This window comes from Tilletiaria anomala (assembly GCF_000711695.1).
Source record: "Tilletiaria anomala UBC 951 chromosome Unknown K437scaffold_52, whole genome shotgun sequence".
Classification (NCBI taxonomy): Eukaryota; Fungi; Basidiomycota; class Exobasidiomycetes; order Georgefischeriales; family Tilletiariaceae; genus Tilletiaria; species Tilletiaria anomala.
The window spans coordinates 1-12,256 of NW_013546970.1; the positions used below are offsets into that span (position 1 = coordinate 1).

Sequence of the window (12,256 nt, forward strand, 5' to 3'; positions counted from 1 at the left end):
GACTGGAGAGCAATGATGGTGCAGGTTTTCACCTTCAGCCAGAGATGCATGTCTGCACATCGGCGAACAGCAGTACCGGCAGCGAGGCTTCGGACCTGGCGTATCTGCGCTCATGCTCTGATTCGGACATCGCGCGCTCCTTGACGACGACCGCGTCGCAACCTTCGGCGGCTGGTGATCATCTCGAGCAGCAGCAAACCCTCCAACAACAAGGTGACAACCTAGATGACATTGACGATGACGACCTGGAGTGTCAGGAGCAGCACCAGCAGCAACCTCAGGAACATTCTGCAGTGGATGCCGTCGTCATGGGCACCGCTCGCGTCGTGCACATGGTAGGAAAAGGCATCGCGGATTTTGCGGCTGCTATTAGCGACAAGGAAAGTGAGTTAAGAGCGAGTCACCTATGCTTCCGAATTCCGGGCCAGATTGGCTCCGGTTTTTGCACGTTTGTTTGTGCCAAGTCTTGGAGGAGCGTCGAAGCATCTGTTTGTTTCCTCACCACGCGCGTGCGAATCACCAAGGTGCTCACTGGTCTTCGTTTCTCTCTTTCGCTCGCAGATCTTGTCACGCACCTGCAAATACCGGCTACGAGGGACGATAAGCTTCCTGCATTTCTCGACAGCTGCCTGCTGACGCTGCAAGCCCAGCTGCTGTGAGTTTGCCTCCTTTCGAAAAGGCATTGTCCGGAGGCGCACGACAATCCATTCGGAATTGCACACTGACACCCTCATACTTTCACAGTGTTCTCGACATCTCTGATTGCGGACTCACTTCCCTTCCTACATCTATTTGCACTTGCACTTTCCTCGAAGAGCTGAACATATCCTGCAACCCTATCCAAGGCGGCCTCCTTCCTTCATGGCTCGATGAGCTCGCCTCTCTCAAGGTGCTCGTCGCTGACGACCTCTCGCTGGCCATCCTGCCATTCGCATTGTCCTCGCTGACCAAGCTCGAGACGCTGAGTGTGCGCAACAACATATTGCAGCAGCTGCCAAGCTGGCTGCACCTACTTCGCAATGTTAAGAGACTCTGCATCGAAGGCAACCCGTTCTTCGCTCCTTGGTTGACTATATTAGGGCCCTTGTTGACAATCTCGAAAGATGCTGTCGTCAGTCCGCTGCGATCGGCTCCCCTCAAGACACCTGCCATATCCGCTTCGACTTCTGTGTCCTCGTTGATCTCGTTGCAGGAAGCCCAGCAACAGCAGGTTTCGCCCTCTGGCACCTTGCCGAGGGCCAACACATCGCGGAGCTCTCTAGGACGCCTTCGGCAGATGCGCAGCATCAGCGACATGGCGCGTGGTAAGGACTGTGCCACTCAACCACCAGCAGACTCTCCAGACACGTCAAAAGGCGAGTCGCATCCGACAGCAGACAAGCCGCTTCCTCCTATCCAGAACATGAACCCGACCTCGACCTCATCAATTCCCTTGCCGCCTATGCCGCCGGACGACGTTCCATTCGAAGATGGCACGGTCCGCAGCAGTGGTTTGCGTTTGCGCATAGGCGGCGATGGCTCGACCGGCACATCGTCCAAGTGGGCCTTCAGTCTGCGTCGCAAGTCCCGCAAGGAGCACTCGAACCGACTCAACATCATGCCCGACATGTCTTCAGGCAAAGATGATGCGAGCCGCAGCGGCGCCTCATCCACGCCTTCCGTCACATCTGCCATGTCCAGCTCCTCTGGTTCTGCTCGGGTCGCAGAATTCGGCGTCACTGAGGCGCCCATGTCGCCCTTTGCAGCGCACGCTCCCCCCACTTTTGCACAGGTCTCGTCACCCGCGGAGATGCGCCGCAGGAATCGCTTGTCGTACTTGCCCATCAGCAGTGTGATGACTCAGTCGACGGAGCCGAACGGCGTGTGGGATGAGGTGGAGATGGGAATGCACCTCAAGCGCGTTAAGGCGCTTATGCAGTATCTTCGAGATCTCGATGATCTTTGCAATGACCAGGTTCAGCAGGATGAAGAGGCGGAGAGCGAGGCGCCAACGCGGCCGTATCTCAAGCGCATGCAGAGCTCGGGCAACATCTCCATGAGCGCAATATCGACTCGCTCATCAGATCATGCCTTCGGTGGAAGGCCGACTCCGGCTTCGTCACGCCGGCCGAGCGAGATAACGCTTAACTCCATGGCCCAGTCGATGTCGACCAATGGTTTCACAACACCCGAGGAAACTTGTCCTCCGCCACTGCCGCCGATGCCAAATATGCCGAAATGCAAGGATGATGCTGGGCGCCGCAAAAAGATTGTCGCAGAGATCATCTCTTCGGAAGAAACTTACGTGCAAGGTCTTCAGGACCTGGTGGACATCTACGTCAAGCCAGCGCAGGCGTACCCCACAACAGCACCGATCCCACTAGCAGAGCAGCGGATCGTGTTCGGCAACATAGAAGCCCTTCGGCACTTTCATCAAGGCGCATTCTTACCGGCGCTGAAAGCAGCCGCTGCGCCACTACTGTCGCTAGATGATGCGCCCGCGGAGCTCTCTGCACATACAGCAGAGGACGTGTCGAGCGTATTTTCGCGCCACGCCGCGTTCTTCAGAATGTACTCGACGTACATCAACAACTGCGAGGCGGCCCAAGCGCGCGTGGCCGTGTGGCTAGCACCCGTTCCGTCCGGCGCGGCAGCAGCTTTGAAGAATGCAAAGCTCGGAGGCTCGCACCACGTCGAAGGAGACCTCACTCCTAGCCAGAGGAAGATCATGCAGAAGTTCCTTAAGCGATGCCGCTCGAACCCACGACATACCCAGATCAGCATCGAGAGCTACCTTTTGCTTCCGGTGCAGCGCATCCCGCGTTATCGTCTCCTCCTCGAAGATTTGCTGCGCAGTACGCCGCCGTCGCTGCTACGTAACCAAGCAACTGTCCAAGATGCTTTGACGCAGATCTCAGACATTGCTATGAGCGTCAATGAGAGCAAACGGCAAGCAGAGCAAGACAAGCGACTGTGGGAGTGGCAAGATCGCATCACGGGGCATTGGCCGAGTCCTCTTGTTCAGCCACACCGCCGGCTCATCAAGGACGGTGCACTGCTGATCAGGCGTGTTGTCAAGCGGTCATCGGCGTATGTGCAAGCGGACCAGCCGAGCTTTGCCGGTGCGGAAGCCCAGTCGACTAGCGTCCTTGCCATCGACGCTTTGCAACAGCAGGCTATGAACAAGCCAGTGGTCCTCCTCCTCTGCAACGACATTGCTGTCGTGCTCTCCACGCCGCTCGGCGCTCGCACGGACAAGCCTACCACGTTTGAGCTATACGCTGTGTTGCGCATCAAGCAACAAAAGGAGTGTGAGATCGTCGGTGGAACCAGTGAGTGCTGTTGCAAGCCCGTATCTATGAGAGAAAGTCCCGGATTGACGAATTTTACCGTCTTTCTCAGACGTTCGAGTGGTGGACTCCAAGACCATCATCTACTTTGCGGCTCAAACGCCAGCCGAAGCAGCCGCTTGGCGTGACGCGATTCAGAGCTGCACTACATCTACACATTGATCTCTGTGCTCTTATCCTGTCTATTTGCTGTGCATCGCATCGCGCGCATTCGTATTGCCCCACCTCGCAAGCATTCGGCGTCAGCGCGTCACGTCGTTGTATTTTTAAAGGGTACACGGAGCAAAAGATCCCAAGACGTGCTTGTGGGTGATAGAATGCACATAAGTAAGAACAGAAGACATCGAAAAGTCCGCAGACAAAGAGATAATCAAGACTGTGCTGAGAAAGCTGGGGTTATGCCCCGGTCCTGCTCCCATTTGTCGAGCTCAGAGGTGATGCTGCCATACGGGATGCTGTCGCGGTGCGAGTCATCCCCAGCGTGGGTTGATTCCATGCGGCCGAGAAGCAGCTGAAGCTGTAGGATTCAAGCATAGTGTGAGCGTCCACAACAGCAAGGGATAACATTGCCGATCAGCTTACCTTCTCCTCCGTCTCGTGTAGGCGTTGTGCTAAGGATTGGTTCTCCTGCTTGAGTTGGTCGTTCGAGGAATGAGCAGCCGACAGATCTCGCGTCATTGATGCAGCGTGGACACCGCTGTCGCCCGTCTTGTTGAGCTCAGCAGACAGATGCTGGTTGAGTGTTAGAGTCTTCTGAAGCTCCTCGCGCACGCTATTGAGGTTGCTCTCCAGTTTTCCGACTTCACTCTCAAGGACCTGCACCTTCTTGGTCGAATCTGCGTGACTGTCGGCGAGGCCGCGGCTGCGATCGTGTGCATCCTTCTGCTCGCTGATGAGGACGGCCATCCTACGTTCGAGCTCGCGGTTCTCGGCTGCGACCTCCTCGCTCTGCTGCGTGACGTCCTGCAGACGCGTCCGAAGAGCCTCGATATCCCGCGCTGCCTCGGAGCCATCCTCGGTAGCGGTTCCCGCCCTGAGTGCGGTGACGTCGGCCTGGAGCTGTGCATTTTCGGTTTTGTACTTCGTGAGCTCATCCTTCATCCTGCGCAGCATCTTCTCAGTGCCCTTGACGAACTGCACGGCTGTCTGATAATCGCTCTCGAGCTGCGCCATTCGCTCCTTATATGAAGCAGTTGTGTCTGCGAGCTCCTTCTCAGCCAGTTCAGCACGCCGCTGAGCTTCGACAAGGGATGCATTGTCAGCCATACCGGCATTGCGGCCGAGGCTGTCGATGTGCGCTTGCGAGCTTGCGACGCGTTTCTGCAGATCTTCGACTTGCTTGGTTCGCTCGTCGACTTCAGCTTGCAAAGACTGGATCTTCCTCTCGGCAAACCCGTCTTGCGTGCTCAGTTCCGAGTCGCCCGGTACTGTGATGCCCCGCTCAGACATGAAGGACTTGAGGAGCTGGGCCTTGATCTCTGCCGCCTCAGCGGCGCGCAAGCTGTCCCGAAGCTGCACATCCTTGGCGCTAGCCTGGTCCTTGAGGCGCGCAAGCTCTTGGAGGGCAATGGCTAGTTGGCTGCGGACGACGCTCAGCTCGGAGCGTAAGCCAGAATGCTGCTTCTCGAGGAGCGTGTTGCGCTCGCGCGTCTCGGATAGAGAGGCAGCCGCATGATCGGCAGCAGCCCTGGTGGAAGCGTGCATCTGGCGCAACGAGTCTGACTCGTCCTCGAGAGCGCGCATCTTCTCAATAACATGCGATGGCACGCTGCCCTCGGCATTCCTCGAAGCGAGGAGCTGCCGCGTGTTGAGCACCTCTGCGAGACCAACCTGTGACGCTTGACGGTGCGTGTTAGCCTCTTGCTGCAGATTTGCAACAACGGCCTCGAGCTCTTCGATCCGCTGCGCGCTGGCAGCCACCTCGCTCGTCTTTTGCTGCAGCTCCGCTTGTAGCTGCGCAGCCTTCTGCTGATGGGAAGTCGTCAAGTCGCGATGCTGGTAATGCAAGCGCTCATGCTCGGAGGCACGCGCGCTCGTTGCATCCAGGGCAGCCTGCAGCTGCGTCAGGCTGGCCAGGTGCTGGTCGACCGTGGCGTTTGCATCGTCGAGTTGCCCTCGGACGAATTCGTGATCCGATTTCTGGCGCGAGAGGAGCGATGTAAGCTGTGCTAGCTGCTCGCCATGCTCCCGCAAAGCGCTCTCCGCATTGTAGCTCCGCTTCTGCAGCGCTGAGACTTCCTCGTACGCCTTCATCTGCGCAGCCTCGGCGGACATGGCACGCTTGGCCGTCTCGGAAAGACGCTCTTCCGCCGATGTACGCAGCTGCTGCTCCAGCTTGGTCTGCTCGCGCAACGACGCCAGCTGCCGTTCGAGCGTGCTTTTCTCCCTCAATGCGTCCGTGACGCGCGTCTCGAGCTGCATTGTACGCTCGTGCTCCAGACGAGAGGCTTCCGTCAGGTTATTGCTCTCCAGCGCATGCAATTTGGCGCGGTAAAAGGCCGCCTCCTGCAACGCTGCAGCGCGACTGCGTTCTGACTCCGTCACCTTGTCACCTTCTTGTTGAGCCTGCTCGGCGATGGTGGACTGCAAGCACGTAAAAATGAAATGTCAGAAGCTTGCGCAAGCAGTATACGCAGATCCCTGCCACGAGGGGGGTTCACCTGTGCCTGAGCCAGCCTGGTCTTGAGCGTGATTAAAGCGCGAACTATCCGATCTTTGTCGGTGCCCTCGACGCCGGTATCGATGCCGTCGAGGTCGAGATTAACAGACCCGTCGGTGCCGTTTACCCCGTCGCCCTGCAGCTGCTCGGGAGCGATGAACCCCTTTTTGACGGCCATGGCAAGCGCAGCTTTCATCCAGGCCTCGCGCTTCTTCATGACTTCCAATTCAGCACTGCTGTTCGAAGGCGCAAGCGCAGATGCCGCTGCTGCTGGGCCGCTGAATGTGTTAGGCTGTTGGTAGAAACCGTCCTGTGTGAGCTGCTGCGAGCCGGGAGGGGTGAGGTTCATGAAGCCGTTGACTGTCTTGGTGTGCATCGCAGAAACCGAAGAAACGGTGGCGCCCATCATGCTCGGTGACCCAGCACGGGGACCTTGATTACTGCGCATGTTCTCGAGAGACCGCTGGCTGCGAGGGCCTATGTACGTGCTACCTTGCCCGCCGACTACTGGAGGCGAAATGGCGTGTGACTGCAGGCTGGAAGGCGGCTGCGTCGGTGCTATGCCAGCGCCGCTCAATGCAGCTGCGCGCTGCTGCTGCACCGCTTGCTGCGTAGGGGAAACAGAGCGCATTATGTTTTGCGGCGCGCCGCCCGCCGGCCCGGGTGCCTGCTGTAAGGTTCCCTGCTGGTTCATGGCGCCCGCTGCAGGAGAGATCTGGCTGCCACCCGGAGGCTGTGCGATCTTGGACTGCGGCTGCTGCATCAAGTGCGACTGCGACTGCGTTTGCACTTGCGAATGCTGCTGCTGCCCCGCGCTAGGTGGAGGGGGACTCTGCTGCTGTTGCGAGTTCATCATGCTGACAATGCCATTAAGCGGCTGCCGGCCGTCCCGCTGCGTCGGGCTGGCAGCGCGCTCCGTGCCATTGGGCGACATGGCACGCTGCGACGCGTTGGTGTTACCGAGCGTGGGGCCGGGTATGCCGGACGCCATGGGCCCCGCGCCGGACTTGCGGATTGTCGAGCCGGCACCGGGGCCGGTCGTACCCGTCTTGGCGCTGTCAGGCGGGTACTTGATCTTGCCCGTGTCGAGGACGTGGACGATGGCCGGGTCGTCCGGCTTGCTGCCGGTGAAGGACTCGCCGCCGAGGACGATGACCTTGTTCTGGAACGTCGTCAGCGCGTGGCCGGAGCGCCCGCTCGGCGATGGGCCCATGTTGGCGAACATGTACCATCGTTGGTCTGCGCGGAAAATGCGAATTATTGCACGCTCAGCTCTCGAGGTGCTCTGCATGTGAAAGTCAAAAGGAAGGGAACTCACTCGAAATCTTGAAGCTGGCAAGGTCCCCGAGGTCCTTTCCGTCGACGCCACGGCCGCCAAATATGTACATGACGTCGTCGACGAGGCACGTCGAGTGACCCTCCCTGGGTACGGGGATGTAACCAATGCATGAGAGTTCGCTCCACGTGTTGGTGGCAACCTCGTAGCACCACGTGTCGTTGTAGTGGTACTGCCCGTCGGTGCCGCCGAAGATGTAGATCTTGTCCTTGTACGTCACGCTCGCGTGACCCGTCCGCTGCGGCGGCAGCTCGCCGTTCGGCTTCAGCAGCTCCCATGTCGGGTTGCCCTTAAGGCTGTTCAGGTCGAAGCTCCACAGGTCGTTGAGGAACAGGCCGTCGACCTGTCCGCCAAAGACGTAGAATTTAGACCCGACAATGGAGACCGTGTGCCCGTACCGCCCGACGGGGCACGACTTGGGTGCATCGCTGTTGCTGACGACGCGTGTCCACTCCCTCGTGCTGAGGTTGAGCAGGTATAAGCCCTCGTCCTGCTGGTCGTCTGCGCGGACTTTCGTGTCGCCACCCCAGAGGATAAGCACGTTCGAGACAAGCACGGTTGCGTGGCCCACACGCGGCGGGGGGATGTCGCCAGTAGTCTGCACAAGCGTGGCGGACACACCGCCGGCGACGGAAACCGAGGTAGGCGGCGCGCCAGGCGTTGGCGGCGCCGGAGACTGAGAGACCTTGTCGACGTGAACGATGTACAGGTCATTCTTGACGCTCTCGCGCACGAGACCGCCGAAAAGGTACACTTCGCCTGTTGCGCTCGCCGTCTGGTTGGCCGCGAGGCCGTATCGAGGGAAAGGCGAGGGGCTGAGCGTACCTGGCGGCGCTTGGCGGTTGGCGTCGAGGAAGCGCGGTGGATTGACAATCAGTTGCCGCTGGCTCCACGGGTAGACGACCTGCTGAGGACGGCTGCTTCCACGCTCGCTGCCCGACGAGTTGGTGCCAGTTGCCGAAGAAGGGCCGCCAGAGGTCATGCCAGAGAAGAGCGGAGCACCAGCCGAGGAAAGAGGCAGGCCGCTCTGCATGCCACCAGCAGTTGCACCGATGCTCGGCATCTGGTAGGTACTGCCGATACCCTCATCACTCAACTTGCGCGTCCTGGCGTCTGGTACACCGCCACCGGGTGCTGGGATGCCCGAGGAGCCCATGTCCTGCCTTGGTGCTGGCCCTCCGAACTTGAACCCAGAGGCGGCGCCTGGCGGGCCGCCGCCTGCGCTGCTCAGCGAGCTCGGCGAGCCATATTGACCTGGCAAACCACTGGGCCCCCCTGATGGAGCGCCTGCGCCGTTGGAGATGGAGCCTTTGCCGCCATGCGAACCAGTTGAAGACGAGGCCGTCCCGGGAGGAGCGCTGCCCTGTGTAGGAGAGCCGGCGGTGGCGCCGTCGGCCTTGTCCTTCTTCTTTCCAAAGATGGCCATCGTGACTGCCTAACTAGGGATGGAACGACACGAAACTCGACTCTAGTTCTTCGAGAAGAGTCGAACGATCAAACTGGCAGAGCCGGATGGATCACGGCCGACGTTGTTGTCGAAATCCGGCGACTGATTCGATGACGTTTGGATTGGGTCGGATCAGACCGGCCTGTCTTCCTGCCATCCGCGCCTGGTGATGGGCGAGCCGGCCAGCAAGAAAAATCGCGAAGGCCCGTGCTGTGGCCGCGACTGGCTGATGAGCCGACAGTGGATGGTCGTCCAGCGGATCCACCACAGGAGCCGGATGCTCCGATATGACAGATTGGCGATAATGGCCGCGGAAGGGATGGGCGGATGGATTTGGGGGAGGGGGGTGGATGGTGGGTTGGGATGGTCAGGGTCAGATGGATCAATGGATGGGTGGGGGGAAGGAGAGGAAGGTGTACTGTACAGTACACGTGCGTATATTGATGCGGAAAAAGTTGCGTTGTGAGCTGGCGCGCAGGCCGGAAAAAGAATTAAATTATTACGGAAAAGAAACAACCCTCATTTTGTCATGCTTGATTGACGCGAGACAGATGGATGTGAGGGCACTGCAGCTGAAAGCGGCTAGCATCAGTGCCATCACCCCCCCTGTCAAAAGGCAAAGTTCCAATGCAGAATGTAGATGCGTAAACCAAAGATTGTAATGACAATCTCGTCAGATTGCCTTGAACTTTACCTTTTGGCACCAGAAAGGCGCAAACCACGAGGAAAGGTCATTCATTCAATTCTTTCTGACGTGTCGGAAGCGTCTACAGTACAACACAACGCAACATCCCCGTGCTGTGGGGTGAGCTCCCCCGCTTGCCGACCCATGGAGGGAACCACCTCCCTCCCCCCAAACAATCAATCCATTCTGGCCCGACCGAAGGCTTTTCGTACCTCGTTGGAAACAGAGGCATGCAAGGCTCTGGTAGTGAATGAGTGCCAACCGGCAGATTCTATCTGCGCATATGACATGATTCTACCAGCGAGCCAGCGTACGATCTAGAACCACGCTGTCCAACCTTCCCCCCATATATCCCCACGTCTCTGCGGCAGCTTTCACACTCCGTCCGTAAATCTACACGGCTGCGTACGCCTCTCGCGGCCCGTCGTGCCTGCGCCTGAACGCGTCCATCGGCTCGTCCTGCGCCCCCGTGGCGTCGTCCTCGGCTGGGTCCGCAAACGGATCAAAACCGTCATCGTCATCCTCAAGGTGTGTCACCGCCGAAAACTTCGGCCCAATCTGCGGGCGGTGGCTCGCGAAGCTCGCCGCGTCGTCAAAGCCGTCGTCGCCGTCCTCGTAGCCGCCACGGCCGTGACGGTCGCCGGCGCCGAGTGAGGATGTGGACTCCGCCGCTGCTGCCGCAGTCGCCGGGCTCTTCTTGTTGGCGCCGATCGTAGCGCCGAAGCGACTGCCAGAACCGGACGCAGATGCCATGGCCACCTCTGCTCCGTCGGACGACTCCTCGCCCTCCTCCGAGTCAAGGTCCGAATAGTCCGACAGACCGCCACCATGGCCTGACGCCACACCCGTCGCCAAGGAAGAGCCGACGGCGCTGCTGGAAGCGACAGAGGAGCGCACGTTTGGCTGAATCGAAGGCGGCAGGTTGTCGCAACTACCATCGTCAAAGTTGAGATCCATCAAGTCGGTCATGGCGCTGCTGCCAGCGCCGCCGCCGGTGACGCCATTCCGACTGCTCGCAATGCTGCGTGCGTACGAATTGTGCCGCTCGATCCGCCCACGCTGCTGATTCTGCAGTTTCTCAAGCTCGCCGTCCGGCGCGTCCATGAGCCTCGCCTGCAGCAATCGCTTGCGCACCGCCTCGATCTCCGCATCGAGGCGCGCCTGCCGCTCCGCTGCGTTGCCGCCGCCGCCGCTGGTGCTGCTGTTACCGCTGCTGATGGCAGCGAGCGGCTCATTCTCGTCCGAGTCGACGTCAGAGGGCTTGGCGAGCTTGTCGTATAGCTCGAGCGCGAGGATGATCTGGTCGTTCGCTGAGATGAGCGAGCCGAGGAACTCTTCGTCCTTCACGAGCTGGATGTACCGCACGACCTTCTTACGCTCGGCTTTCACCTTGGCCAGGTAATCCTGCACGCGCGCATTGGCCGTGACGGAGTCCTTTTCGCGGTTCACGTGCTGCAGCGCATTGACGAGTGCAGTTGCGTACTGCTGCGTGGACGCGACAGCCGCAAGAATCTGCGGCTTCTCCTGCTGGAAGTTGAATGGCGGTCGCTGGCCTTTTTTCCCCCCCTGCTTGATCCGCTTCTGCTCTTCCTCATGTAGCCTTTTTGCAGCCTTGTAGTCGCTGCGGATCTGTCGCTCGCGCTCCTCGCGCTCCCTCTTTTTTCGGTAGGCATCGGCGGCTTCACTCTTCAGCTGCTGCTCGCTCTTCCTGCCGCCACCGCACGCGACGTAAAGTCCGGCAACGGTATGCATGGACGCAACACCTTGGAATTGCTTGTGCCAGCCATGAAGCAGGCGCATCAGCTTCCGGCGTACGCTGGCGTCGACTAGCTCATCCTGGCTCATGATCTTGATGCGCTCGATGAGCATGGCATCAGCAAATGTGCGATGGAAACGCTCGTTGCAGTTCTCCACGAGTGAGCGGAGAATAGTAAGCGCCCGCTTCTGGGCGTGCAAGTTGCCGTACTTGAGCTTTTTACGGATTGCACGCGACGCTTCTGTTGGGCCCGTCTGCTGCAGATTGATGGCCTGCACTAGCTCTGGAATGCCCTCCAGTTCCTCTTCCTCGTACTGAGTGTGCGGCATGCTTCAGCAATTGCTCTTGCGCAGACCAAGCAATCTCTCACCTTTGGACCACATAGTCTGTCGATCCAATCCGTGACGGCGCTGAAAGGCTTTGATTCGCCCAGAAACTGCGAAACCTGCGCAAAGCAAGGGAAGGACACGGTGAGCGCGTTAGCCAGCATGAAGGCTTCGATCAGAGCCCTGTTTGTACTTTGATCAAAGCACCTACTTTCATCATCTTGTCGCAGGCTTCTTCCCAGCTTGCCGTCCCAATCTTTTCTACGACAGGGACGTCTTGATGATGTGATGCAGCACTTCCTCACGAGCTCGGTGGGGGAGATTACTGTTCGACTGCGTGAACTCAGCTGCGGGAAACCTACGCGGAGTGGATCGTCGCGATTGTACGCGAGAGGTGACATGCGCAGCCCACGTTGATTGAAGAGTAAAGCGCGGTAGACGATATTGATGGCCTATTCGACGCGCCCTATCGGCAGATGAGCTGGATGATGGCGCGGTGTTGAAATACTCAAGACTGACCGAGTGCATGACGGAGAGGATGGTGGGTGCGATCGCAATGAGCGAGATAAAGGTGGCATTCAATTGGATCATTCCCGTTAGCACTACAGGAGTCCGCAGAGAGTACTCTGTTGCTGTGCGGTCGAGCCACACGCGCAACGACCACCGCATTGGAGGAGAGTCGGCTGACGGCACTTTGCCTGCCCGGATGCTCCCCGCT

At 59.1% G+C, this 12,256-nt stretch overlaps 3 protein-coding genes across 3 annotated transcripts; 1 reads left to right on the forward strand and 2 right to left on the reverse strand.

Moving 5' to 3' along the window:
- Positions 1-275: 275 nt before the first annotated feature.
- K437DRAFT_138392 (uncharacterized protein) lies at positions 276-3,864 on the forward strand. Its single transcript, XM_013387273.1, has 4 exons — positions 276-488; positions 562-655; positions 745-3,311; positions 3,382-3,864. Exons 1-4 carry the CDS (start codon positions 407-409, stop codon positions 3,489-3,491), a joined length of 2,853 nt encoding a protein of 950 aa, XP_013242727.1. The 5' UTR covers positions 276-406; the 3' UTR covers positions 3,492-3,864.
- A 1-nt stretch (position 3,865) lies between these two features.
- On the reverse strand, positions 3,866-8,845 carry K437DRAFT_138401 (uncharacterized protein). The gene is made up of 3 exons (XM_013387274.1): positions 7,307-8,845; positions 5,990-7,227; positions 3,866-5,912 (listed from the first exon to the last, which is right to left on the reverse strand). The coding sequence occupies exons 1-3, from the start codon at positions 8,748-8,750 to the stop codon at positions 3,903-3,905; spliced, it is 4,692 nt and encodes a 1,563-aa protein (XP_013242728.1). The 5' UTR covers positions 8,751-8,845; the 3' UTR covers positions 3,866-3,902.
- Positions 8,846-9,500: 655 nt separating this feature from the next.
- Positions 9,501-12,053, reverse strand: K437DRAFT_257064 (uncharacterized protein). Its single transcript, XM_013387275.1, has 3 exons — positions 11,750-12,053; positions 11,583-11,657; positions 9,501-11,526 (listed from the first exon to the last, which is right to left on the reverse strand). Exons 1-3 carry the CDS (start codon positions 11,756-11,758, stop codon positions 9,850-9,852), a joined length of 1,761 nt encoding a protein of 586 aa, XP_013242729.1. The 5' UTR covers positions 11,759-12,053; the 3' UTR covers positions 9,501-9,849.
- Between the last annotated feature and the right edge of the window lie 203 nt (positions 12,054-12,256).

Bases quoted from the DNA above. Each gene is read 5' to 3' on its own strand.
- K437DRAFT_138392 (XM_013387273.1), top strand. From the start codon at position 407: ATGCTTCCGAATTCCGGGCCAGATTGGCTCCGGTTTTTGCACGTTTGT. The intron at 656-744 runs GTGAGTTTGCCT...ATACTTTCACAG, and splicing joins ACGCTGCAAGCCCAGCTGCT to TGTTCTCGACATCTCTGATT. The intron at 3,312-3,381 runs GTGAGTGCTGTT...CGTCTTTCTCAG, and splicing joins TGAGATCGTCGGTGGAACCA to ACGTTCGAGTGGTGGACTCC.
- K437DRAFT_138401 (XM_013387274.1), bottom strand. From the start codon at position 8,750: ATGGCCATCTTTGGAAAGAAGAAGGACAAGGCCGACGGCGCCACCGCC. The intron at 7,228-7,306 runs GTGAGTTCCCTT...TTTTCCGCGCAG, and splicing joins TGCCAGCTTCAAGATTTCGA to ACCAACGATGGTACATGTTC. The intron at 5,913-5,989 runs GTGAACCCCCCT...ACGTGCTTGCAG, and splicing joins CCAGGCTGGCTCAGGCACAG to TCCACCATCGCCGAGCAGGC.
- K437DRAFT_257064 (XM_013387275.1), bottom strand. The intron at 11,527-11,582 runs GTGAGAGATTGC...CCGCACACTCAG, and splicing joins ACAGACTATGTGGTCCAAAG to TACGAGGAAGAGGAACTGGA.